The 25,185-nt window shown below is 44.5% G+C and overlaps 1 protein-coding gene across 5 annotated transcripts in view; it reads left to right on the plus strand.

The window, feature by feature from the left end:
• Positions 1-25,185, plus strand: part of TSPAN5 (tetraspanin 5) — a 183,862-nt gene that overhangs the window by 133,294 nt on the left and 25,383 nt on the right. For 4 of the 5 annotated variants that reach the window (XM_032632315.1, XM_032632319.1, XM_032632318.1 and 1 more), the window contains exon 2: positions 19,640-19,690. The exons of the other annotated variant lie outside the window; for it this stretch is intronic. In XM_032632315.1, coding sequence (XP_032488206.1) covers positions 19,640-19,690 — 51 coding nt within the window. The remainder of the gene's footprint in view (positions 1-19,639; positions 19,691-25,185) is intronic. 5 annotated transcript variants of the gene reach the window in all.

Genomic DNA, 25,185 nt, shown 5'->3' on the forward strand with positions numbered 1-25,185 from the left:
GATTTTTCTGATTTGCTGGATACTTGGTAGACATTTCTCTGTCCAGCTCACACATTGGACAGGAGAGCACTTTTACCACCCTGGTTTCTCTGAGCATTGGATCACCGGGTTATTCTGATTGTGTGGAGAGCTTCTTCTCTTCTTGTTGTGTGCTTTTAGCAGCAAGGGGGAAGCATATTCTCTCTTTTACCACTCAATATTCCTACCTTCCACATTCTGTTCATCGGATACAGCCACTTCCAAAGTCTTATTTTTTTCACCGTGAAATGAGACACACCATTGTTCTATCGACTGTTATTTCTTTTTCACATTTTTATATTAGGAAGTTGACTGTTGGCAAGTTCTCAGCGCCCGCCCCCCGCTGCCCCGCCCACCGCCCAGTGATAATATCCAGGCTTTCTCCAGCCATTCTTTCCCTGGGAACTCTGTACTGTTCACAGACGACACCGTTAGTCCTCACGGTTGTCCCCAGAGGTAGGTAGGATCAGACAGAGCCTCTGGGTGTGTGAACAGAGGGCCGCAGTGAATTGAGTCTGAGGAAAGCAGTGGGTTACTTCTTTTTTTTTTTTGCGGTAGGCGGGCCTCTCACTGTTGTGGCCTCTCCCGTTGCGGAGCACAGGCTCCGGACGCGCAGGCTCAGCGGCCATGGCTCACGGGCCCAGCCGCTCCGCGGCATGTGGGATCTTCCCGGACCGGGGCACGAACCCGTGTCCCCTGCATCGGCAGGTGGACTCCCAACCACCACGCCACCAGGGAAGCCCCGGCTTACCTCTTTTATGTCAGCGTTTCTGCAGACTTCTGCATTTGCACCTATTTTCGTATTTTCTACAAAGAATTTTTCAAGTGATAACAGTCATTAACTTCATTGCTGCAGAATGAAATAAAAGGGATACTAATGTAGCTATTGAGAAATACGAACCTTCACTCAAATCTTTTTAGGGTCATTAAGAAAGTGCAGTTTTAACTGTTGATTTTGGTTTGATTTTTTTTTCTGCCCCTAGGATTTGGAGTGTATTTAAATTGATCTTAAATTGTGAAGCTAAAGGATCAAAAGAAACCCCTTTAATAATACAGTTGTCTAAAATCTATTCAGTTTAGCTGTTTGAAGGTGCAAGATTAACATGCCTAAAGTCTAGCTCTGATCATTTCATAATTTTGTTTTGTTTCTTTTTAAGCATTATGAGCTTTGAAGTCAAAAGACCTGGCTTCATTTTATGGGCTGTTATATAATCTCTCTGATTCTCACTTTCTTTCTGTAAAATGGAGATAATAATACCCACTTCAAAGGACGGTTATGGCAATTAAGTGAGATCGTGTGTGTGAGATATTAAGCACAGTAGCTGTCAATAAAACTTAAAAAAGGTAGAAAGCTAAAAACCTGTAAGGACCTCTCTGTCTTTACAATATAAAATCCAGATTCTTTGCTGCCATGTTCTAGACCCCTGCATAGTCTGGCCTACAGTGACCTCAGAGCCAACTTGTTATTTTCCAGCCAGATAGACAACTTCACTCTTCATTTTCCAGAAAACTTTCAAACTTTTTGACCAGGACCCTCAATAAGAAACACATGAAACAAAAGTTTCACGAAGCAGTACCTCACCTTGCCACATGAAATACATTCTGTTCTACATAGAAAATGCTGGTCTGACCATTAAACTGATATCAGCAGGTTTTCAAACTTGCTGGTTGAAAACCCACTGATCTAGAAAACTCTTCATCTCCACTTCTTGAAATTCTTGAAAACCCTCCCTTGAGACCCATGCCCCCATCATGAAATCTTCCCTCATCTTGGCAGCTGATGGCCTTCTCTGAACTTACCATTTTTTCTCAATCTCGTTTATGGAATTTGCTGCAAGTTGGCTTTTATGTTAATTGTTGACTTATACCATCTCTGTGACTAGATGGCAAGTGCGGTCAGGGCTTGGTCCCTGTGGTCATTTATCAACCTGTGCGTGTAGCAGGAGTCATGCCCATTGCTCTGAGGTCCAGACTCCGAGGTGTTTATTAAATTGCCTGGTGTCTTGACAGCTTTGCTGCCTTTGTGCTGACATTTGAAAGCCATAAAATCAGGTTTGTGTGTGGACTCTTGGGGGCAGCAGCTTCTCTCCGTAACCACTGCCTAGATCAGAGGTCTTCATCTGTCGGGCTGCGTTGGCTTCCTGTGTATCTGGAAAAGAATGCTCTGGGTTGATATTGGGGTTCCAGCTTCTAAATGGAGATTCTAAATTTCTGGTTTTCTGACTTGACTTCGCTAGACCTGAGGCTCCTTTCAGCTCCAGCAGTGTGTGAGCAAAGATCAGTAACAGCCTCCTCTCTGATTAAGCACAGCGTGGTATCTTTAAACCTCAGGCGTTTGCAGCATGGAACAGATAATGATTTTAGCCTATGAGACTCGCATTTTATAACATAAGATGTTTTTAGATATGTTTCCATGTGTGGATATACTGTTCTCTTGATCCTATATGTGAGGGTACTTATACACAGTATTAATGATGTAGAGCCTTTCATCTACAATGAGAAAATACTATATAAGCCAGAATAGAATATTTATATCTTAACTACGTACACTTACCTCATGTTGGGAGCCCAGTCTTGAGATCCTGACTAATGATGAGATTTAGGGGCGTGCAGGACCCATTTTATGTTTACTCAAATTATCTACCCAAAGGTCAACCTCATTTAAAGCCACTGATTTAATTTAGGAAAGTTATTTTTCTCTGTTAAATCTAATTTAAGAAGCTTGACTGAAATAGTAATAGATAGCAGAGGACTGCCTGTGCAGCAATGTAAACCGGCAGATCTGGACATAGTGACGTCTCCACAGTAACATACAGAGACAAAATACATAGCAGAAATATCTAGGGAATTGTGTATTAAAAACAAATTACTTAACAGCTAATGAAGCAAACAGTAAAAAGATAACCTACTGATAACTGCATAATAATATCTGGTAGAAGTTACTGATGCACAGTTTTTATAATGACTTTCTTTTTTAAGAGGCTGATGGACCCTTAGGTTTTTATAGTACATCTGTTCATCCATAGGCACATTTTTCTCTTTTGAGCATCACACACTTGTAGGGACTTATGAAATGAGTTTAGTTAAATTCAGCACTCAGAGAATTTGCACACAAGCTTCCTTATTTTGATTCTTCCCCATCCAGTCTGCCATTTACCAGAGTTAAAATGTGTGTCAAAGGAAGCGAGATTTGTCTTAAAAGAGATTTGGAGAAAATCTTCCTTCAATATTTAAAGTGCTTGACAAAGTCATGTTCACACGGAAGTCAGTATGGAGATGAGGAAGTTAAAATCAGGTGGCTGGGCTTCCCTGGTGGCGCAGTGGTTGAGAGTCCGCCTGCTGATGCAGGGGACGTGGGTTCGTGCCCCGGTCCGGGAGGATCCCACATGCCGCGGAGCGGCTGGGCCCGTGAGCCATGGCCACTGAGCCTGTGCTCCGCAACGGGAGAGGCCACAGCAGTGAGAGGCCCGCGTACCAAAAAAAAAAAGAAAAGAAAATCAGGTAGCTTATTTTTCATTACTGGCTGAAACCCATCTGATAGGATTGACATGGAGCGCTAATTAATTACCCAGGGTCTCCTCATTCACTAATCACATTCCATGAAACTTCCCTCCTGGCTGAGCCTCAAGGGCAAACCATAGGCATCCAGCCAGCTGATTTTTCATAGGCATTATGCTACCTCTATAAATTAACGTGAACCTAATATATAGTGTCAGCGGTTTACTTTCCCATGGCGACCCTCTCTGGTTAAACAGCTTTAAATGAAATCTTATATTGAGAGTGAAAAGCTTCTTGCAAAAGGGGGGAAAAAAGGAAGATTTAAAATCCTCTTTGTAATCTTTTTTCCCATGGTGTATACTATTTTGGCTCCAGTAAAAAATCTAATGCACAGATGACATGATAATTGCCTTTTGTTTTCTGAAAAGTGAGCCTATATAATGCTTAAGGAAGAGACTTTTTCCATGATATTTTTTAACTGCAATAATAATCTGTTCATTAAAGGCATACTGTACACAAACACATATCTCCTATGAGGATGCTATTACTGCCACCATTTATGGGCGAGAAAATTGTGAGTCTGTCAACTTGTCCAGGGTCACATCTAGTAAATGCTGGGGCCCAGATTTGAACCATGGTTTGTCACCAAAGACCATGCTCATTTGATTGTGTTACTATTCATGACTCATCTGGTCCCTTTGTACCATTCCTTTTAACTTCAGGAAAATATGAATGGTCTTAGTCTTTAAAAATATTCCTGTTTCCATATTCATTTTTTACATTCATCTGGATAAATACATCATTTTAGAAGCATGTTGATCTCTAGCACATTGTTTTATGTCTTCAAATCACTTTAATGTCACGCAGCTTTTGTTCAGAGAGCAAAAAGTTGTGGATGTCTTTAAACCGGAGGAAATAGGTGCAGCTTATTCACACATCACTCACGCTGCTGTCCATCTTGAGATGCTTCCAAACAATTCCAGTAGAAAAGGGAAATTCCAGAGTGCACGTACACGGACAGTTTCCAAGGCAGTGCCTATTGAGAATGCAGCCTTCCATCCTGAAGCTGTGAATGGTTCGGCTACAGCTTGTCCTATATGTAAATTAATTTCCAAGAGCGTGTGTAATAAACTCTTCTGTGAAAGAACATACAAAAGAGTGTTTTGTCACAGCCCAGTTCCCCTGTTAAAACTACCTAACTGGAGAGAGCAGGTTGATATTCATTGGTTTATATGGGTCCTGTCTTAAGCCAACAGTTTCCTCCTTAGTATGCAGTGCTCATATTCTTGATTGAAAAGAATCAATTCCATTTCTTTTCATAGGGTCATGAAAAGTTGGAAAGAGGAAAAACTGAGCTGAACGTACAGAATAAATAACTAAACGGTGCCGGCAGTCGGCCCTTTTGTTTTCAGACCTTCTCCCTCCCCCATCCTTTGTGAGTCATTGAGCCAGCAAGACCTATCAAAGACGCCTCAGTGTACAGAACATTTTATGTGGAGCTTTAGTTGTCATCCACAGCAAAGGGCCAATTGCCTCTAGGACTCCTTTCAGGTGATAACCAATGGATTTGGACCTCCTGGGTGTGCTCCATGTATCCTGCATTCATCTCTCAAGATGTTTTAGGTTGTGATTGAATATAAAGCATCAGAAAGATAATGTCAATCCAGTAAAATCATTAAGGGGATTTTAAACATGAGTGTGGAAATGTAGAACATGAGCTTGAAATGAAGGTACCTACCACTAGTCCTTTTGTGCATGGTTAATTGGATTAGAATTACAACGTCTGTGATAGCTATTAAGAAGGCTATATGGCATTTCTAGGGTGTAGCATGTTTCTTTTAGAACTTAGCATTTCAAAAGGCCCACTGGGAGAAAATTCGGTTCCTGTTTTAATATGAACTTGTGGTTCTCAGAGATGATTTCTTGGATGCCTTTGTTACTAACGTTATCAGTAAGATTTCGTTTTACACATTCTGAATTCTAACAAGAAGTCCGTGTACTCTGAATGTAGTTTCCTGTAGTGGTTTTGCCTAAGTGGGGTGGGAGGAGGGTATGCAGGTGGGTGATGAGTGGGCGATGCGAGTGGAGAGGGTAGGCACCACCGTTCCACTCACTCTATATAATGCCTGAAAAATTGGAGTTACGTCCCCCGGCATTCCTTAACAATTATTCCTAAGTAAGGCACGTGATTACTAAAATTCACCTGAAACATGCAGTTATTTCTTAGAAGAATTTTTAATATTTACAGTTAAATGAGAACATTTTTAAATGAAAGCATTATACATTGACTATAGCAAAGACATTTGTTTAGTAAGAGAGTCACCTTTTCCCCAAGAAAATGTGTAAATGTCACTATATTTCTTCGAAAAGAAAGGATATATATATATATTTGGATAAAGAAATTTTTTTAAAGGCATAAAAAAATTTTAAAACACACAGATACATAGGCACAGAGAGTATTTGCATTAGGTTAAAAAAAGAAATAGAGTACTAGAACTAGCTCTGACTTAACAGCTCCTCTGCCCCCTCAGCTCTGACTGAGCTGACTTCCAACAGGGCAGACCAGGGCAAGCTGTGGGTGCCAGAGAACAATCTGTTGGGTGAGAGGGAAACACCCACCCTTCTTCTGTAAAACAATAACACTAAATGTCTAGAGCTGTGAGGGATCTGAGATTTTACCCTACCTGCCAGCTAGCAAGTTACCCTTCCACAGTGTCGTGGATGCTGGCAGAGATGCCAAACTCCTGGGTCAGAGATACAGGACTTTATTAATCACAGCAATACCAGTAGCCAGTGTATCAATATTTTTCACTCCTTTCCTGAGCCCCAATTTCCGTAGGGTGATGCAGAGAGGGCCAGTCAACACCTGTGTACGTAGTGAGTTGTGTTATAGGAGGGCAACCCTGCGTTTAGGGAACCCAAACTTTTATAATGGTCAGCAAGCCTGCTGGATCCTTTGTAGGATCTCTGTAAAACACTACCTGTGTCTTCCAAGGCTGTCTGCTGTACACATCTCCCTGAAAAGATAGTCTGTCACAAATGACTCATTTGTAATTCCAAACGATTCGTAAGAAGTGCAGAAACTCGAGAAAATTATCTTCTAACATAAAATACTCTGGAAACAGACCCAAATAAGCACAGATTCCATGAACAGCTACTGTGCACTGATTTTTAGGGCTGCATATGTTCCGATGATATAGCCAGTAGCGACAGCATGTATCTCACTGTTATTTTATCACTTAGAGAAAATGTGGTGTTTTAATTACATTCAGTATCTGTATCACACATCCTTTTCAAAATGTCTTCCCTTCCCTTGTGTTGGTCACCACAGTCCTGCGTAGCTGGGGCAGGAGTTGTTATTCTCCATTTACACTTGAGGAGACTGTTGTCCAGAGTGACTTGACCAAATTCACACACTAGTTAATGTTCTGGTTGGCACTAAACCCGGGGTTTCCTGATACCCAGTCTGTTAGTCTTTGAAACACGTTGCCTAACTCTGTTCCCCTTTTGTCTCTTACACAAGGCAGAGGACATTACCAGCCGTTATAGAGATGACCCAAGGCCAGTCCCAAGTTCCTTCTTGGTAGTTGCCATCCCTCTCAATTAACCTTGGGTGTTGCCCAGACATCCTGGGGGGATTGTCTGGTGGTGGTGCCAGTGGTGTCTGGGGTCAGAAAGGAGTTTGAAATAAGGGAAGCGATTGTGTTGAATGTTTCCTCATTGCTCTACACTTTATTTTCAGTTTAATGGAACACAAGCAGTCTCCACTGTTTCAGCCCCTTTGCTTAGTAGAGCAGCCCCTGGCTCTCCTGGACTTAATGTATAATTACATTAAGTCAGTCTGGTGTCAGACTCTCCATCCGTGCTTTTGGGGGCACCTGTCTGTCTTGGTTTCCTGCTGCCCCTGTGTCTGCTTCTTTGCAGTCTCCCCTCAAGTTCCGTCTGTGCACTGCACCATGAATCTTACTGTTCTCTGGGATGATGGCTTGGTCCTGTTCTCCACGAACTCTTTATGTGGCCTTAACGGTAACCACAGGAACAATTATTCATTGAGCGTATCCTGTGTGCCAGGCCCTTTGCAAAGCACATTATATGCATCATCTATTCAGTCTACCCCAGTGACCCTATGAGATGGATACTGCTATCTCCACGTTTCGTAGAGGAAGAAATAGAGAACTGAGAGAGTAAACTGTTTGTCTGAGGTCACATAGTTAATAAGTGATGGAGCTGGATTCCTAACCCCGAGTCTGCTGTCTGGCCTCCTGGCCCTCATACAGTTGTGCCAGGACACTTTTACGTGCATGTCTGACATTCATCTGAGTTTGTAATGTGTCTAAAACTGAATTCAAAAATTGATCTTTCTCCTAAAATCTTCTCACTGACCCATATCCTTAACTTTGAAAAGGACACCGTAGCCTGTCAAGTTAAAATCCTGGGAATTTTCTTAGATTCTTCTCTCTTCCTTATTTCCAAAAGTAATTCGCTGATTTATTCAACAGTTATTTATTTAAGTCCTGTGAAGCACACATTGTTCTAACTTTGGTGGGTACAGAATGAACTAAATAGACAAGGATCTCTGCTCCCATGGAGCTTGTTTTCATGGAAATTAATATCCCCATTTTATGGATTTGGAAACTGAGGCATAGGTAGATTAAGTGACTTGCCTAAAGTCACATATTTAGGATTCAAACCCAGGCATTGTGGTTTAGAAAACCATGGTTTTGACCTTATACCCTGTGCTTCCTGTCACCAAGTCCTGTAGAGTCTCCTCCTTAATCTTCTTTTCTGTCTTCATCTTACTGCCAGTGCCTCTGCCTCTGCCTTTCTGCGCTGGTGTCAGTGTCACCAGGATGACTGCAGGAGTCTCCCAACTTGTCTCATGGCCTGCAGTCTCACCTCCCTTCAATTTATTCTCTATGCTGTACTGGAATGATTTTTCTAAAATGCGGTCTGATCCTGTCACTGTTTTGCTAAAAATCCTTGGTTGGCTTCAAGTAACTTGGTGATACCTTGGTCCCCAGGACACAGACAGCCTGCCGTGATAAGGTCCCTGCTTAGCAACCTCTAGCCCAATGGTTCTCAGACTTCACTGTGTATCACAATTAGCTGGAGGGCTTCTTAAGACAGGGCTTGCTGGGCCCCATCCCCAGAGTTGCTGAGGAAGTAGATCTGGGACCGCCTGAGAATTTGCATTTCTAACAAGTCCCTGGAGCAGGACCCACACTGTGAGAAGCCCTGCTTGGCAGCGGCCTGGCCTGATGTCTCTGCCCCAGCCCTGGGAGCATTTACGGATTCCTGAGGGACTGCTGTTTCAGGCTTTGATCCTTTTGCACAAGCTGCTTCCTCTGCAGGAGATGGTCTTCCTCTCTCCTTCCCTTTAAATCTCAGTTCAAGTGTCAGTTCCTAGGAAGCTTCCTCTGACAACGCACAGCGATCCCAGAGCCTCGCCTCTGTGTTTCTGTGGCACCGTGTTTCTGGGAAGGCGTCATTCCATCCCCTGTGCTTGAGCCTTGGTTTTACTTATCTGTTCCTACTCACTGACCCACGACAGTTAGCTCTTTAAGAAAAGAGATCATTGGGCTTCCCTGGTGGCGCAGTGGTTGGGAGTCCGCCTGCCGATGCAGGGGACACGGGTTCGTGCCCCGGTCCGGGAAGATCCCACATGCCGCGGAGCGGCTGGGCCCGTGAGCCGTGGCCGCTGAGCCTGTGCGTCCGGAGCCTGTGCTCTGCAACAGGAGAGGCCACAGCAGTGAGAAGCCCGCGTACCGCAAAAAAAAAAAAAAAAAGAAAGGAGATCATCTGTTATGTTTTTCACCTTTCTTTCCCTGGCACCTAGCATAGTGCCCAGTATATATTGAAGGTATGTACTTACTAAATGAGTTGAAATGTATAATCCTACTTGTGCTTTAAAAAAGTAATCCTATTTTAAGTTTTCTTTGCATTAACCTTTAAGGCTTGCCTACGATGTTTCTTTAAAACTTTAAGGTGTTTCAAAACAAAAGCAGTATACATCTGAAAGTATTAAACTTTCAAAGCTGCTGCACTGCTTGGTTGTTTAATGCAAACAGCGGGAGCTTATTCCCACAAAGGCCGATGTTTGTCTGCAGACAGCTTACTTGTCTTACCTGTGGTTTGAAATACTTGAGTTATCCCTCAGTCCTCCTCAGCCTTCAGAACCTCTCTCTGGTCTCTTCTTAGCCTTGGTTTCATCGAATCAGAGAATTACAGATGGAATAGCACAGGTGGTGTAAGCCTGGCTTTTACTGAGACAAAGATCAGTGGGCTGTAAACTTGCAGCCTCCACGTTTCCATCCCAAATTACATAATCCCCCACGTTCCTTTCTGTGAGCCGGCGTTGCCTGAGTAATTCCCAAGAGGAATATAGGTTTTATTGCCTGTGTAGCCCTCCCCCTTTCTTTCCCCTCCCATCTCAGATGACTAGTTCTTGCCAAAATGTTAAGCTCCAAATTCTAACACAGGAATTTCTGAACAAGATTGTCCCTGGATTGTAGACATTTCTTCAAGAGGTGCTCTGACCTGCTGGTGCAGAGCCAGCTCAAAGGCGGAGCTTCCAAAATTCAACAAGCAAGCAGCGGGCAGCCCTTTCTGTCAGGTAGAGTGTGGCTGAATCATGTGTAACTTCTCACACCAAGTCACAACAGCTTACCCGGTAGTTCAGAACCGCTGGAGTCTCGACTCAGCTGTTTGGAAAGGAACAGCATTTTCCACCAGATCATTAGTCTCTCGAGCCCCATCACGCTCATGCCTGTTCCACACATTTAATTGTTTACAGTGAGCTTGTCACAGGACTAAATATGAGGGAACTTAATCCGGTTTCTTATTTGCGTCTTAGGACCCTCTTGGTTGCAAGTAACAGGAAGCCTCCAAAGTAGCTTGAGCCAAGATGGGAGGGGGAGACGTACAATAGGTACCCGGGGGCATTACGTGGACCCCAGGATCAGGAAGTGCGGCCAGGGGTCCTGGGGATAAGGGGCAGAGGGCAGACAGGAACGGAAGTTTTCCTTGGTCTCTTTTCTGCTTCTACGTGTGCATGCTCTATCCACAGCACCCCAGTCTGTTCTAGCATAAGGGAGACTGAAGCTGACAGAAATCACTGTGTCCAACACCCGATTTCTGGGGAAGAGAGACTCTGGCTCAGCTTCATATTTAATAATTGACTTTTCCTGAGACGCAGCCCACCCTAGTCTGCTCCTCAGTCTAGAGAGAGGGTTGGGAGGGAGTGGGCCCTCCTTGGCAGACGTGGCTGCAGGGTCTTACCCTTGAGGGTAGGGGACAGTTTTCAGAAAAAGGGGCATGTAGATGGAGAAGTTGTCCCCATCAGTATTGCTGATAATTTATATCCCACATTCTTCCAAAAAGATTCTATTGTTAAAAATGGATATAATGGAACCAAAACACATCACAGAGGATATAAAATAAAAACGAGGAGTGGTAAGATTAGGGAGAGGGACGATGCATCAAGAAGAGAGGCCCGCGTACCAAAAAAAAAAAAAAGCCCTGATGGGGAGAAACTTACTGTAATTTGGGATTTCAGAATTGGTAGGTTTTCAAGTTCTGGGGCCAATTACACCCCGAATTCATGAACCAGATTGCTAGGATAAGAAAGAGAAAAGATTTGCGGTTAAACCTGATCTTGGTATTCTGGCTAGAGTCTGTTTCTTCTAAATGCACAGGGATATCGCATACACTGTTCCTGGAAGGAGCCTCCAGCCTGCGTCAGGGAAAGATGATTAATTGGAGGGCAGGTGTTAGACAGGCACATGTTCTCTGGTTAACACAGCCCCCAGTGCTCCTGGAGTCTGACCTCAGGCCACATCACTCCTATCCGATCCCGTGTGTGTAAACATCAAATTAAGGGTACATGCAGCGAGAGGTGCGCAAGTTGAGAAGAGAGGGCCCTGTGGTCACCGTGAAGGAGGATGCTTTCTCATCCTCGGGGTAGGCAGGACTGGAAACAGGGTGCCACACTGACCCGTGGTGGGTCCAGGGAGGCCTGAGGACAGGGAGGAAACTAAGGCGTAGGAAGTACCAACTATTCTGGGCATGTGATTCGATTTTTTTTTTCCGGTACGCAGGCCTCACTGTTGTGGCCTCTCCCGTTGCAGAGCCCAGGCCCCGGACGCGCAGGCTCAGCGCCATGGCTCACGGGCCCAGCTGCTCCGCGGCATGTGGGATCTTCCCGGACCGGGGCACGAACCCGTGTCCCCTGCATCGGCAGGCGGACTCTCAACCACTGCGCCACCAGGGAAGCCCCTGATTTGATTTTTGAATCTCACCCAGTCGCTTGTTGTCACATTGACCCCTGTAGCTGTTTTGTGCATTTCCTCAGGTGCCCTTAGTATCTCCATTTGACAGATGAGGGCCAGGGGGCTCTAGGAAGTCAGGAAACCCTCCAGTGGTTCCTTCTCTCTGTGGGAGAAATGACAATCACCACCCACCATAGCCTTCAAAGCCCAGCCAGCGTGGTTCCTGTTACTCTCTATCCTTTGCATCGGCCCTTGGGTGGCTGTTCCTCCAGTGAGCCTGTACATCTCAGCCGTAGCACCTTAGCCAGGCTGCTGTCTTGCCTGGAACACAGTTCCCCAACATCCACCAGTCAGCTCCTTCATGTCTGTCATGTTTTTGCTTATGTAGCTTTCTTAGTGGAGACTTGCTTTGTCGGCTGTATTTCAGTGTCACACCTCCCTCCACCCTGGACCATGTTTCATTCCCCTTATGCCGTTCTCTTTTCCTGCAGTGCTTCTAAAATTGTATGTTATCTAACTCATATATATTTCTCTTAATTGTCTTTCCCTCCCCGCCTCGCCCCAACTAGAATGTCAGCCCCAAGAGGAGGCACGTTTGTCTGTTTTGCTTCCCAATTTATCCAGGGCCCCTAGAGGGCTGCCTGGCTCGCAGTAGATGCTCAATAAATATGTGTTGAATGAATGAGGAACGTTTCCTGAGATTACAGAACCACAGAGTTCCAGAGCTGGGCTTCTGCAAGCTGTGTGTGTTCAGGCCGCTTGGAGGAGGCCACGTGGGTGAAGTGAAGTGAGAGGTTGACCCTGGCTCAGATGGGGAATGTCCTGTTTACAAGTTCGAACTTTGTCTGCCACGCCATCTTATCATGAGGATTCCAGACAGTTTGAATGTACAAACTGGGATGCAGAGACCCAGTGGCAAAATTGGGATTGCCTTTCTGTGCATTGAATTTTCCACCAGCCCATATTTAATCCTCAGACATGGCAAGAATTATGCCAGAGACACTTTGTTCCTGCAGTCGGCCCCTGCTTGATAGAGAGAACATGGATTTTATTAACAGAGGCATTTAGCACACTTGTGTGGACGGCTCCCCCCCACCTGCCCCGCCAGGCCTGGGGTGTTGTTCATACTCCAGTGTCAGAAAAACATCTTAATGAAACGTACATGTGTTGCAGGCTCAGGAAAATACATCTTTCCTAATGGCATTCTTTCTCTTTCCCCTCTTCTGTGTCAGATGTTTTAAATGCATCTCTCCTGTTTATTCAGGCAGAGCTTGAAATTGTTAAAAACAATGTCATCAGGATAATTAAAGAATACCAGTTCTTTCCATTGTTATTTAGGATAATATTTTCAAGATTCCAACTAGGTGAGAAGATTAACCTGATTTTTATTTTCCTCTATTGTGTTTACCTTGCATTGTTATTTTGAGTCTGTTCACAGGGTGCTGGGCAGATGCCATTGATGTAATTATTATTTTTTAAGCGAAAAGGATTGAAAATGTTTAAGAATTGCCTGTGAACTTTAACATACATCTATACATAACTGCTTCCTTTTATGAGTAAAAGTAGTAGGAGGTCGTAGACATGCATATGGATTTTAAATAATTTATGTTTAAAAAGTATACAAGCTGAAACTTGTTTCCAAGAGAATTCACATAAGCAGCCAAAATACCCATGAAAGAAAACTGTCCTTCAGAAATGCTGCTAGATCTAAGCTAGTTATGAAATTGACACCCGAGAGTTGTTTCTGTCGGAGGACGTAAGATGGATTTAGAAGAGCCAGAGTCTCCATGTAGAAGATGCTAGAAACACAGGCGTTATCCTTATATCTCCCTCTCCTTCACCCGTACCCCCACCCCTTCGCCATATCCAGGTATCATCGAAAACGTCAGTTTTACTTCTAAATACTCTCAATTCCATGTGCTTCTCCAGCATATTTCAGTCCAGGACACAATCAGGTCTTGTCTGCATGACCAAAGTGCCCTCCTTCTAGCTGCTGTGCATCTACTCTGAACTCTCTTCCAATGTTTTCTGCAACTCAGATCATTTTTCCAAAGCTCAAATCTGATAAAGACCTGCCTTCTCACCCCACCTCAGCTGACTACGTATGTATGGCCCTGAATACCTTCCTGTCACTCTTAGGGTGATGACTGAGTTCCTTAGTGTGGTTTAGGAGGCCCTGCGTGGGCTGGTCCTGCTTGCATCTCTCATTGCAAACCTGCCATACCTTCCCCCGTTCCCCCATTCTCTGTGCACCAGCCATACCGGTCACCTTTTAGACCCCTTTACTTGCTGTGCTTCTCCCACCACAGGGCCTTTGTACATTCTCTTCTTGCTGCCTGAAACTTTCTTCCTTCCTTTCCTTGCCAGTTAACATCATCTCATCTTGCAGACCCCAGTTCCTACATCCTTGACTTAGGGAAGCCTTCCTGGACCTCTCTCTAGGTCAAATCTCCCTCTTATGGTTTGTATTGGCCTTATTTTTTTCTCCTTTAGAGCACCATCAAGGGTGGTTTTGCCTTTTACACTTTATTTGATAAAAATGTATTTTTTTTTTTTGGTAAACATTCAAAAACGTATTGTATTTTGAATAGGCGATACATTAAAATGGTTCAAAATTCAGAAGACCCAAAAGGGTTCTTAGGAAGAGCCTTCCTCTTCTCCCACCCCCACCCCCTGCCCCAGTTCTCTTTGCTGGAGGCAACTAGTAACACCCCCACTCCCTTCCCCCCAGAAATCTGTTTTCTTACCTCCATTTATCCCAAGACAAAAGCAGTGCCTAGCACAAAGTAGGAACTCGAGAGTATTTGTTGAAGGTTGTAGATAGATGGATAAATGGCTTCTTGAAGTACCCATTTTTGTACCAGTTAGAATGGAGCACTGATCCATTTCTAATAAGTTGGAGGCTCAGCAAGGGTGAAAACAACAGACTGAGGAAGAGATTTTCTGTTTGTAGGCCTCAGAGAAAAGGGGGCAGATGTGACCCTCCTGGCAGAGAAGCCCCGGCACCCTAGTCACATCCTAGGGCCATTTTCCTCTCCAGCTTTTCCTAAGGATCAGCTCTGCTGGCTCTTGTCCTGCCAAGCCTGGCAGGCTTCCATCAGCGTGCCACTCTCTGTTTCTACCCAGTGCCGTCCTTGCTCCCAGTCAGGAAAACCTACCTTTGCCTTGAACACCTAGAGATTAAAGAAGTGATTTTGAGTCTTAGGACGTGAGTTTCAGTATAATTCTCCATCCCTTGTTTGGCTGGACAGAGATTTTATGCATATTAGTACTATAATGGTGTTGAGTTTGGACTGAGAAGTCATGTTTCCTGAGCAGCTCAGCTCAGGTGCCTGTGTAATCTTGGAAGACTTACTCGATGTTTCTGAGTTTTCTTTTCTATAGAACGGGGATAATACTACTACCACCGCATGGGGTTGTTGTGGGACACTTCAGAACAGTGTTTTCCAATAATAATATAGTGCAGGCCACATATATCATTTATGTGTTCCAGTGGCTGTAGTTTAAAAATTATGTATAAAATAAATATGCTTCAGGGGTCTGTGACACAGCACAGGGAAATATAGCCATTATTTTGTAACTTTAAATGGAGTATAATCTATAAAAATATTGAACCACTATGTTGTACCCCTGAAACTAATACGATCTTTTAAGTCAACTATACTTCAATTTAAAAAAAGTAAAATGAAATAAGTGAAATTAATTTAAATATATTTATTAACCCAATATATCCAAAGTATTATCATTTCAACATGTAATCAAAAATAAAACAACTGTAATATTACTCAGACATAAAACAGAATGAAATCATGCCATTTGCAGCAACATGGACGGACCTAGAGATTGTCATCCTGAGTGAAATAAGCCAGAGAAAGACAAATATCATACGATATCACTCATATGCTTTATATGTGGAATCTAAACAAGTGCTACAAATGAACTTATTTGCAAAACAGAAATAGACTCACAGAAGTAGAAAACAAACTTATAGGTACCGGAAAGGAAAGGGGGGGGGAGGGATAAATTAGGAGTTTGGGATTAACAGATGTACACTACTGTATATACAATAGACAACAAGGACCTGCTGTATAGCCCAGGGAGCTCTACTCAGTACTCTGTAATGACCTATATGGGAAAAGAATCTGAAAGAGTGGATATATGTGTAACTGAGTCACTTTGCTGTCCACCTGAAACTAACACAACGTTGTAAATCAACTACACTTCAATTAAAAATAAACAATGGTTAATGAGATCTTTTACATTCTTTTTATTCATATTAAGTGTTTTAAATCCAGTGTATATTTGACACCTACTAGCACATCTCGGTTTGAGCTAAGCACCTTTCAGGTGCCCAGTAGCTCGGGCCTGCTGTATTAGGCAGTGCTCTTCTAGCTCACTCTTATAAAACACAATACTTAGCACGGTGCTTAGTTCATACTTCGCATTCGACAAATGTTGGCAAAATTAATATTCATTTAAAATCATCAAAAACTGGGTAGACTAACATTTGACTGCGTGTTTGCATATATTGCCACATGGGAAGACGCCTCAGATCTGGTTATTTCTGTTTCAAAGGAATAAAGAGCTGACTTTAATGTTCTTGGCTGTTCCCTGTAAGTGGCCTCTGGGTTTCAGAATGAGGTCGGTTTGGGGGTTTATGGTTGCCTTTTCTTTGGGAGGTGGGAAAGGGGAAACTCAGTGTGCTGCGTGCCTGTCTCTGTTTTTTTGGCTCTTCTCTGTTTAATTGTTTGGAGCTGGAACAACTTGATTTTAAAGCAAAACATATGGGCTGAGAGTAATTGGGAGGACGTTTACTGGTGATGGAGCGGCAAAGTTATGTACGGGTTTAGGCCCTGGCCCTGCGGCACTCGCTTAGCTATTGACGGCTTTCCTGGACTTCAGATTCAGTGTTCTTTCTTCAAATTCTCAAACCTTGTTTGGAAAGTCACAGTTAAGGCAGGAAATAATTGGAGCAAGATTATAAAGGAAATTGTGAGTCTTCTTTAGGTCCTGATTTTTTTCTCTTTGTTGAAAACTTGGTTTCCAATCTGTTTATATATGATTTGGGAGAGGAAAATGTTTTCCAAAGTGCCAGGAAGAGAGAGGAGAACTCCGCACAAAGAGGAGAAAGTTGACCCACCGCTGAAGTTTTCTGTTTTCCGCTTTACTCCACTGATGACACCAGCACGGGGAACGTCTGTTCCACAACCAGTTCTTAATGTGAAGGCAAGGTTTTCATCTCTCTTTACCTCCTCAACTCCCCTTTGCTTCCTGGGGAGGGAATATATGATGCCCATGTCACATCCCATATAATTCTAACCTGAATGCCTCCACTTTCTGTCCCATAGGGGAAAAGGGGGATGTGTCAAACCTGGTAAGAACACGTACGTTGATGTTTAGACTCATCTCGGTTCAAATCTCTTTTCCACTCGGAAGCTGTGTGCCTTTGAGCGGAGTAAACTCTCTCAGCCTCATGTGTCTCATTCTTAAAATAGGGTTAATAATAGTGCCTATTTCAGAACAAAATTATTGTGACGCTTAAGAGAGACACGGCATACAAAGCACTAAGCAGAGTGCCTGGAAAGTAATAAAGAGAAGTTTAATGTTAGCGATGAGGCAGGGGCCCTCAGCAATGATACGTTCACCCTCTTCGACGGCAAGAGGGACAGTGGACCACTACGTCCTCTGCCACAACATCTCACCCATTGCTTGAGGCGACACTGTGATTAAATACTGCATCAGGCAAGTGACCGAACCTTTGTCCACAAAGAGCTTCAGCATCAGAACATCTTGCATTTCACTGGGCTGAGTTTGATGTCAGTGTGGAAGTCAAGCGCTCTGTGTCTTCTAAGGTCTGAAGGGCTCCTGTGTATGCACTTGTCCCTTGTTACCCTACTGTGCCTAGGACCTATGAATATGAGAGTGACCTGCTGAATTGCTTTATCTGTGTATACAGAGTCCCCCAAACCTTTTGAGTCATTTGGAGGACTGGTGCATTTGTGGCTTCGGATCAGAACTGCAAAGCAAAATAGCATGCTGGCCTGGGCAGTGGAGGGGCTGAGCGTAGTGGGCTTTTTTGCTGGGATGTTGAAGACAGATTTTTCTGAACACTTTTCAAACCTGTATGAGCAAGGGTAGGAAAAAAGGGGTCTTCGGTTTTTGCTAAATCAAGGACACATTGCTGAGCTTTTCTGTGTAGGGACTCAGAAGGCATTGAATGCTGTCTCACTGCGGTGTCAGATAATTGTCCGGGAATTTGGCAAGTTCTGCTTTTAAAAACACCACCACCTTTTCAGAGCAGTCATTCCTTGGTGTTTTTTGCAGTCCCCTCTTTTCCCTCTCTGCTCCTGCTGTTTTCCCAGCCCTTTCGGATTTATAAGCCTTGCCTACAAAGTGTCAGTAACTCCCCGCTGCGAATGGCTGAGACCTCGCCAGGTGGACCCGTCTCAGATAACCCTGAAACTGGAGAGAGTAGCCACCCTCACTCTTGTTTTCTCCACGCCCCCCTCTCAGTGGACAGCTTCCCTGACACTTAACTTGATCAAGATGTTAGCAAAATAAACAGCTGCTGTGAGACTGAAACTGCTTGTCAACCTGCCCACCCTCTTTTCACTTCACTGTTTGGAGAGGAAACTCAGAGCTGCTGTTGATAATAAAGAAGAGAACTAAGACGTGTCTTTTTCTTCATGGCCAGTTACGCCCAGTCTTGATCACTGAGCTCTTAGTGGGTGGACCACCCTGTGCAATGTGTCACCAAACCTGTGAAACTCTGATTATAAGACACACCATTATTTTAGGTACGATCAAGGGAAAAAAAGCAGACTATGAGACCTCATCGATCTTAAGACACATCCCAATTTCAGAGATGTTAAAATGTGGTGGAAAATGTGTATCTCAAAGGAGGTGGAGTACAGTGAGAACTAATTCAAATGGACCGTCCCCCTGGTTACTGACTGCTCCCCTCCGCAGCCGCATACGCAGTGCAGCTGATGAGGGAGTCTGTGTGTTTTTCAACTCGATCTCAGGGGTTATTTGTGTACTCTGTGTTATGCATGCAGTTATAGCACTGAGCTGAGACCAGGCTGAGTCACGGAAGCCCTCCCAACTGCAATATAAGTATTTTAGGTTTCCGACAAACAGAAGAATCCAGGTGTTTTCTTTGGGTCACCCTGGACTTGATAAGGTTCACGTTCCCTTTTATTTAGTTAGTTAGTTAGTTGCACCGGGTCTTAGTTGTGGCAGGTGGGCTCTTTAGTTGTGGCATGCGTGTGGGATCTAGTTCCCTGACCAGGGATCGAACCCGGGCCCCCGTGCATTGGGAGCGCGGAGTCTCATCCACTGCGCCACCAGAGAGGTCCCTCACGTTCCCTTTTGAAGGAGTGATAGAGAGCTTGCTGAGGGACACTGGGGGCTTCGGCACGCCCTCCCTGCCCCGGCCCATTCATGGCGGCATGATGGCGAGGAGAGAACCTCCAGCTCTTCTAAATTCATGGCCCTGCTTATCCATTTTCTAGCGAACATCGTGCTCAGATTTACTCACTGTTTCCTCTCCTAGCCAACAGGCAGCGTTCAGCATTACTGATGACTTTAATTTTACTCCAGATTCTACCTAATTATTATTCTTCATGATCTGTTAAGCATTCAGCTTAATTAACAGCAAGCGGGTGCCCTTCTTCATACTGTAATAACTTTAATCAAGGGGACGATGGTATTTCTTTTCCTGTTAAAGACTGTTAGGTTTTAGAGAAAACTATTTCTCAGCAGGTAAAGTAACCAAAAAAGTGATTGAAAACTTTGTACTAGTAAAAACATGGCATTTACCTTCATACTTACACCACTTTCTCCCTTTCTTTCAGTTTTTGGGAATAGCATTTCTTGGAATTGGACTGTGGGCGTGGAATGAAAAAGTAAGTTAAACGTCATTAAAATGCACACGTTTTGGTTGTAAGAAGCTGCACATCATATGCTGTCTCTTTTTCCTCTTTGACAACTGCCAAGTATATGGAAACGTGGCTCTTTAATGAAAAAGTACTCTTGGAAGGTAACGTCACAGTTCAAAGACGCTTTAAGCGTGGAGCCTAAATTGGTCGCTCTACAAGAATTTCAGTAATGCTTACAAATAATGCTAAAGCACCTGTAGCCTTTTTTCTCTTTTACTCTTAAAAAAACCCTTTGGAAGATTATTCAATCCATAAACAATGGTATTTTAGCGTGAGCATTACGTGCTGAGCTGTTAGCATGCGGTATGTATGAAGGAAGCTAGATATAATTCATGTTTGAACATCAGATAAACTTACCACTGTTGCTAAAGAATGTGAACACTTGTCTGCTGATGGAAAGTTTAAAGGAATATTCAAACTTTGTAAGCAAATGCAGCACAGAAAGGGATAAATCTGGCAGGAGAAGGCTGCGTGAAGATACGGTGTTCTGGGTGGTTTGTTCTGTAAACAACACACTCACGACACCACTGCCCTGTGTTCATTCCTCCACTTCACTTCCCATCCATACCTTTCCATTTTTTCTCTGCAACTTCTACTGAAGCCAAGCAGTGGAATTCAGAAATAAACACAAACTCCTTTTTGCTTCCTTCTTTGGATGTGAGATCACTGACAGCATTTTATCTGTTCTGGTATTTGGCTACACAGTGAAGCTTTGTTATCGCCCCCCTGTGAGAGTGAGTGAGTGGATGGATTGGTTAAAAGTTGTAAACGAAGACATTGGCTGAAATTTCCCCAGAAGACCGTTCTCTTATCACTTTGGTATTTCACCCTCTGAGCTTGACCAAGGCCCAAAGTCAGGAGTTCCTTTGAAGTATTACATGTACTAAGAAAGAAGAGAAAAACTACGAAAGTCCAGCAAACAAAAGCCCTTCAGACGTAGGAAGGAATTTCCACAAGTAAAACAATGTTTAGATAGACTGCGTCCAATAAATTCAAAATAAATCCAGAGTTTTGAAATTGAACCACCCTCTGTTTATTTACATAATACTTCTACAGAGTGTGAAGTGTTTTATGGAAAATGAACCACCCTCCAGCCACCTTATGAGGAAGGGCGGGGATTATACATCAAGGGAGACAAATTACGTTCCCAAAACAGAGGTAATTTTATCTCTAGAAACTGTTCTGTTGAATACTGGCCTTGTGGTTTATGATCAGCTTCTGCCTCAATCCCCTTGTAAGCTTGGAGATTTGTATTGGTGGAATCTCAGAAATTCCACTTTTAGAAGCCCTCTGTTTGGTTCAGTGACAGATCATATAGCTCTCTATAGCTCTCCTTTAATCAATCCATTTCTGTCAGCTCTGAAATGATGCTGGAAGGCATTATATGAACTCATTGTCTATTCTAGCAATACATAGAAAATTCATTGTTTTGAAGGTTTTTTTTTTCTCTTTGTGAAATATAATTATCCTTTTGTTTCATCAGTTGCCCCAGATGTCTCTTCTCTGATAAAATCACAAAATTCTAAAACTGGCAGTGTCATACAAATATCAGAGCAAGGGAATGATGCGGTCTCTAGGGAGGGATGAAACAGCAGTTCCCTCTTTGGTCAGGGCCAGTGGCGTCAGCAAATGGAAGGTTTCTCTGGAGAGCTGAGGTTACTTGGCCAAGGTTACCCAGCTACTGTGTAGCAGGGCTCTGTGAGCTGGGACCAAGCGGAGGTAGCAGAGGGTAAACGACGCGCAGCAGCCCAATTTGGTGTGCGCTGGCTACGCGCCTGGGCCCTGAGCCTGGGGGTGAGGATGCAGCAGTGAATGATGCAGAGTCCCTGCCCCGTGGGGCTTGCATTCTAGTGGGGGCCTCGGCAGTAAGCAGTCAACTTGCCAGGAATACGCGCGCAGGTATGGTGAGTGCTGCTGAGAAACGTCAGGTGTAGCGTAAGGGCTAGTTAGAGAGTGGTGGGGAAAGGGGTCTCTTTTAGGTAGAGTAGTTGGGAACAGCCTCCCTGAGGAGGGGGCACTGGAGCAGAGACCTGGATGAAGTGAGAGGGATCTGCATAGCACTAGGGGAACAGCATTCCAGGCAGAGGGAATAGCAAGTATGATGGCCCTGAGTCTCAGGGACTTAGCGATTCCAAGGAACAGGAAGAAGGCCGGTAGGACTGGAAGGGAGAGAGCCAGAGCAAGAAGAAGTAGAGGATGTGGAAAGAGAGGCAGGCAGAGCCCGGAGCCGACAGCGTCCTGCAGAAGTTGGATGAGAGGCAGTCACCGGGGCATTTTGGTAAGGGCGTGTCCTAATCTGGCTTTTGTTTTAAGATCGCTCTGGTTGCCGTGAGGAAAAAAGCAGCACAGCTCTAGGCTGAACAGACCAGAGTTCAGATACTGACCCCTCCATTTCCGTCGGTGTGACTTTGGGCAACTGCACTAACATCTGAGATACCCTTGCCCTGTTTATGCAAGGGCCGCTAATGTCACCTCATAGGGTTGCTGTGAGGATGAAATGAGATGGCTCCCAGCACAGTGCCCGGTATGAGGTAAATGCTCTCTGGAGACATGGTTCCCTCCCCTGGATGCATTACTACGGTACGTCCACTCCTACATGGGGAAAAGAGCAGAACGGTGGCTTTGAAAGCTGCCTCAAATTTTAGGAGAGTTCCAGGCTCTGATCCGTGGACCCGAGAATTGGCTTTGTGTTGGGGTCTCTTAAGGGAGATGTGACGTGCATTGATTGACTTGGTAACTGCAGAGGCTACTCTATTGAAGCCCTTTGGGTTAACTTCTAAGCTAGACCAGGCCTCTGATGGGATGACGTTCTGAGGTGAACCAAAGCCGGCCAAGGGTGGCAGCCGCATGCACCTGCAGGGCGGATCACACCAGCCCATGAGTCAGTAAATCCCCCCAGTGGAGATGTGGTGACATTTACTTGAAAAGAGGCCTAGAGGGTAAATCCCCAAACTGGGTCACAGCTGGAAGGATCAGATTTCCTTAACAGATGGGGTTTTGCACTTTTTTGTGTGGAGTACAGAAACGTTGGAGGCAAAAGTTATTACCCCTCATACTTACTTAATACCAGGCTGAGCTTTAAACCTAGGACTAATATTACAGTTGAATATTAGACATAATAATTAAATAATTTATATTATCTAAATTCCAAATAGACTGTCGAGATGCAAAGAATGGGTGTGTCTCCAGAGGGAACTGGTTTGTGTGCAGTTTTTCAGAAATCATAGGGTCTGCTGTTTTAGAAGGAACATTAACCATCGTGTAGCATGAAGCACCTCTACAACAGGCTTGGCAACGTCCAGCCATAATCAACTCATTCATTCAAAGAACATTTGCCAAGCACACGGCATGGGGCAGGGCTTGCGCTGGACTCTGGGCAAGTAATTCCTCAGGGAATTTATGGTCTAGGAAAGGCATGCATATATACATAATACATATACATATGTAGAAATAAAACAACACATTGCAGTAATGCTAATTTGGAGTGTATAGAAGTTTAACAATTCCTTTGGCAAAGTGCTCAGACCTTCTCTCTCTCTGGGTTTCTCTTACTGTTGGAAAGACCTTCCTCCCACCCCATTAGAATCATGTCCTACTAGCCTACTAGTTTTCCTTCATTGAATGTGGGTCTGCCCTGTTGGATCCCACAGTAAGTCCTTCTCCGTATTAGTCCTTGGTTCCTTCTGAGTTTACAGGCTGCACATTTGCTTCTCTCTGGGTGGAGCCCTTTCATGAGCACCAGGGAGAGGGTGCTTTAGGGGCCAAAGAGGGTATGGCTGGATCATGTCCCTTCTCTCCTGTCTGCTGTCAGTGCAGCTTGAGATCACACAGTTAATCACCGAGAGTCCCAAATTGGTCTCAGATCCAGCTAGGTGTCCTCCATCCATCCCACATCTGGCTGATTTTCAGAGGCAAATGCAAGATTCCAAATTGACCCAGTTATATTCTACTTGCGTGTCTACCTGCTAAGATTGCTTTGGAGCCCAAAGCTGTCATCCAGCACATGCCCCGTTCCATTTAGCTTGGTTTTAGCTGTACTCTTAATCAACCTCCTCCCTCAATTCCTTCTTTTAACTCAGGCCTTCCTTTAGCTCTCTGTCCCAGTGCCACCTGGCAAATTCAGATTCAGTAGGTCTGGGGTAGACACCCCAGGGAGGCTCTCTTTTAGCAAGCCTCTTATATTGTTCTGATTGCAGTCAAGTGTAGTTATCACTGATAGAAGCCACTGATACGTTGAGCAGGCCAAGGGCAGAACCCAATGACATGTCACTAGAACTTTGCTTTGGGGTTGACACTCATTCACTTACGTGTGCCCTTGGGTGTCATTAGTCAAGGAATTTCTAATCCATCTACTTGTCATTACTGTCAGACTGTCTTTCTGCATCTTGTGTTTTTCTCTGAATAACCAGCCTAGGACTTATTTCAACCTGGCACTTTCTTATTGAAACCATATGGGTCCTGAAGCACATCATTTTCTCACCCAGGTGCCCTGAAACTCTTACCAGCAAAGCAAGGACTAAGCCATGTTTTATCATTCCTCCCTTCCAGGAACACTTGCCTCACTTGGCTTCCAAGAGATCACGCACTTCTGGGTCTCCTACCTCCTAAGCACTGCCTTCTCACACTCCTTTGCAAGGTCCAGCTCGCCTCTCGGACCTCCGAATTTTGGAGAAACCCCTCTCTCTCTTCACTCATGCTCTGGGAGCTCTCATCCAGGCTTGGAGCATTGGGTACCATCTGTCACTGATGACTTCCAAATTTAGATATTTGGTCCTGGCCTCATCTGAATCCCAGACTCGTCATATCCGCAAGCCTACCCAGCATCTCTGCTTAGATGCCCACCGGGCTTCTGAAGCGTAATAATCCAAAACAATGCTTCTGATTTCTCCCCGCAAACCTGCTCTTCCCAATTGTAGGAAATGGCAGCTCTGTCCTTTCACCCACTTGGGTGTTCATGACACCCTTCTATCTCTTCTTCTCATACTGTGTTCAGTCTCTCAGCAAACACCATCTGCTCTGCCTTGAAACTACATTGAGAATCTGATGTCTTTGCACCACCTGTACTGCTATACCTTGGTCCAAGCTGCCACTTTTTGCCTGTGTTAGTGCAGAAGCCTCTGTTGTTTCCCCGCCTCTGCTCTTGTGCCCCTTTGCTCTGTGTGCCCCTCTGCTCTTGTGCCCCTCTTGTACTCCCACCCCAGGCCAGAGTGATTCTTTTAAATATAAGACAGATGCTGTCATTTCTCTACTCCAAACCCTCCAATGCACTTACTGTCTCGCTCAAAGCTAGGTGTGGTGCCCCCTCACTTCTGAGACCTTGTTTCCCACAAACCTTGTGCCCTCCCCTGATGCACTCTAGCCCCCGTTCATCATCTTGCTGTTCCTCTGACATCTCAAATGGACCCACCACCCCAGGCCCTTTGCACTGCTCTTCCCCTACCTGGTATGCTCTCCCCCAGACG

Source organism: Phocoena sinus, chromosome 5 (assembly GCF_008692025.1).
Source record: "Phocoena sinus isolate mPhoSin1 chromosome 5, mPhoSin1.pri, whole genome shotgun sequence".
Lineage (NCBI taxonomy): Eukaryota > Metazoa > Chordata > Mammalia > Artiodactyla > Phocoenidae > Phocoena > Phocoena sinus.